We start from the raw sequence: 3,027 nt of genomic DNA, 5'->3' as shown, positions 1-3,027 counted from the left end.
AACAAACAGACAGGAAGTTAAACACAGACAGGAAGTAAACAAACACTGACAGGAAGTTAAACACAGACAGGAAGTTAACAAAAACAGACAGGAAGTTAAACACAGACAAACAGGAAGTAAACAGATGTTTTGAAGACAGTTTCCCTGATGTGGTGGAAACCAAGCAGCTGCTGGAAGAAGCTCTCCAGCCCATCAGCTGCTCCATAAGCTAACCTTAGCATCTTAACATTAGCGTCCTTCTAGGTATGAACTCTGTTTTTATGATGAGGCCAAAGCAAACCACTTTAGTTCCCAGTGAGCTGAGCCCTGACTGGCAGAGCCTGGAGCCACAAACACATTTTAAATTTCTACCCTCCGTTGGTGTTTGCTTTGCTCCGCTTCTGAGTTCAATCAGCTGCCGATTGATTCATGGTTCCTACCGGCCTCAGCCTCAGGGTGGCGCTCACCTGGCCGACAGGATGATGACTCGGGCCTCCAGGTCCTTGGCCTCCAGCAGCAGCGCCGTCAGGTTGGTGTCCTGGCTGAACAGCAGCACCTTCTCCGCCTGGAGGACGGCGGTCCCCAGCGAGGGACGGGGACAGACACGGCAGAACAACACATCATAGGACAGGAAGCATTAGCGCCCGGATCCGCCTCCCTCACCACCAACCCGACCCCCAGCAGCGACCATGCTGCCACGGGAGGAACAGATGGAGGCAGGACGGGTCAAAGATCAAAGGCCAAAGGTGGACATGCAGACTGACTCCAGCAGCCAGCCAATCAGGGACGTGCATGTTGGAGCGCGCTGATGCAACGTAAAAAACGGCTGGAGGAGGACAGAGTGGTCATTTCTCAACAGAAAAGGAGGAGTGAAGGGATCCTGGAGGGCAGAGGTCGTCAGCCAAGCATCAGCCTGGCTGCATGCAACCCTTCACATGAGGAAGAGGAGGGAGGCGGGAGGGAGGAAGAGGAAGGGCGTCTCTCCTGGCAGTGCGAACCCATTCTGTGTGCAGGAGTCATGGAAAACCAAACGAAAAGAGATGTGGAGAGAAGACGTGCCACCGGGACAGGAGTCTGTCTGGAGCCGGCCGGGTTGGGTGGGCGGGGCTAACTGGTGTCGGCTACTGGGCGAGCTCAGAGGCTGGTGGGGCGGCGTGCATCGTTTCACCATGCAAGTTTATACCTTGGGTGTTCTCCTGAAGTCAAAGTTCTGTTGGTCGAGGTTTTCATAGTTCCTGTTTTTAGTCTGACGGTGATGCGCAGAGAAAATATGCAGACAGAGATTATAGACAGCAAAGCATCAACAATGATTCTGCTTCACGACGGAGTCAGAGGCAAACACACCGCAGAGCCGTCGCCATGGCGACGACATCGGCACGCAGCGCCATCAGCTGTAACATCAGCTGTGACCTTTAACCTTTTGGGTGGCGTCAACAAAATCTAAATACTTGACATACATTAGACAACCAACCCTGATGTTTCCATGGCGATATGATCACCACATCGATTTCGCTGTTGATCAGGTCCGACTCTATCGTCATGCTGGTAGGTTTCTGGTTCCGAACCGGACCAAACCCAGCTCTGGCCTAGTTAAAGGACTAGCTCAGAGTTCAGTTCCTCACCTGCAGCAGGCAGTGGTGGACACCGCTAACAGAGCAGCTAGCTGCACTAATGCTAACGCGCTAATCATAAACATTATCTCTGTTGAGTCTGAAGCTAATGCTAACGTCGCAAAGAGCTAACGTCTATGTTGAGGAGAATCCGGCTCTCAATACTATCTGTGAATTTTTGCCTGTATTTGTTTGTTTTTTCTGTATTTGTTTGTTTTTTCTGTATTTGTTTGTTTTTTCTGTATTTGTTTGTTTTTTCTGTATTTGTTTGTTTTTTCTGCTCTTTTTTGCATATTTACACGTAAAGCTTAATTAAAGAACAAAGAAGCGGAAATGGACCAGTGTCTCCCGCCTGGTCCTCCATGTTTCCCTGGCTGATCTGAATGCGGCTCAGGAAACGCCTGTTAATCAGTCATCGATTGAAATCAGCTGGGCTGAAACCAGGAAACACCCAAAACATGCAGGCAGTGAGAATGAGGACCAGGCTGGGAGACTTCAAAATAAGAGCATAAACATTTAACTGCTGGATGGATTCTGACCTGGAAACATCCATGTCGGGTAAGCTAAGTGTGCTAAACATTTTCAAAGCTAGCAAAAATGCTAAAGCACCCAGTGAAAACTTAGCCCTGCTGTTAGCGGGCTAGCAGGAGCCTGTCCTGGAGGGTCAGCGTGTTTTCACTGGAGGTTTGGGCTCATGGACATTTCAGGTCCAATCGGAGCCCAACAGTTTCATCTCCACCGCGCCGGAAGCTGAGGAAAAGTCTGACTGACCGCCACATAAAACCTGCATAGCTGCTGGTAAGATACTGACGGCTCATAAATACTTCACAGAACATCAGTTAGGAAATCTGAGCCGGGCCTCCGCCACATTATTCATAATTTACGCCCCTCAGTAACAACATGAGGTCAGAGCTGCTGTATCTGAGGGGATCATTTTAACCATCCTGGGGGCATCCGGCCGCCCAATCCCAGCTGAGTTTACAGCTGCTGGACCTGCAGGATGATCCTGTTCGCTCTCAGGTGTGAATCTCCCTCTGGGTTCTGGCTGCAGGTGTGCAGACAGCAGGGATGTTTTTAGATGGGCTCACCTGTCGGACTGATTTATAATGAAAACCTTCAGAAGCGATCAGTCGGTCTGAACAGACCTCTGCAGGAAAACTCAGATCCGTCCTGTTAACGAGCTGCGACTTCCAGCCCTGTGATGCTAATGTGCTGCGGCAGGCAGCGGCGCTTCAGCGCTGCGCTCAGTCCGCCCCAAATGTTCAGCTCATTAAACATGAATCCACACGCCACGCTGCGCGCCGCACAGATATTCCTGCAGCGCTTCCCGCGCCTCCAACTCGGGATGCTAACGGCTTTTAGCTAACAGCTCGGCTGCTCATGGCTGAGAGCTAAGTGTGGGATGCTAAAGGTTTTTAGCTAACAGCTCGGATGCTAA

At 50.7% G+C, this 3,027-nt stretch overlaps 1 protein-coding gene across 5 annotated transcripts in view; it reads right to left on the bottom strand.

The window, feature by feature from the left end:
- The window catches only part of grin1b (glutamate receptor, ionotropic, N-methyl D-aspartate 1b), a 61,676-nt gene that overhangs the window by 39,399 nt on the left and 19,250 nt on the right, over nucleotides 1-3,027 (bottom strand). For 3 of the 5 annotated variants that reach the window (XM_008402785.2, XM_017303398.1, XM_008402786.2), the window contains exons 5-6: nucleotides 1,163-1,225; nucleotides 447-544 (exon numbers count right to left, since the gene is read on the bottom strand). In XM_008402785.2, coding sequence (XP_008401007.1) covers nucleotides 447-544; nucleotides 1,163-1,225 — 161 coding nt within the window. The remainder of the gene's footprint in view (nucleotides 1-446; nucleotides 545-1,162; nucleotides 1,226-3,027) is intronic. The other 2 variants (XM_008402784.2, XM_008402787.2) reach the window with 1 other exon arrangement.

The sequence above is a fragment of the Poecilia reticulata genome, unplaced genomic scaffold (genome assembly GCF_000633615.1).
Source record: "Poecilia reticulata strain Guanapo unplaced genomic scaffold, Guppy_female_1.0+MT scaffold_257, whole genome shotgun sequence".
NCBI classification, from domain to species: domain Eukaryota; kingdom Metazoa; phylum Chordata; class Actinopteri; order Cyprinodontiformes; family Poeciliidae; genus Poecilia; species Poecilia reticulata.
This window is presented reverse-complemented; position numbering and strand designations above follow the sequence as displayed.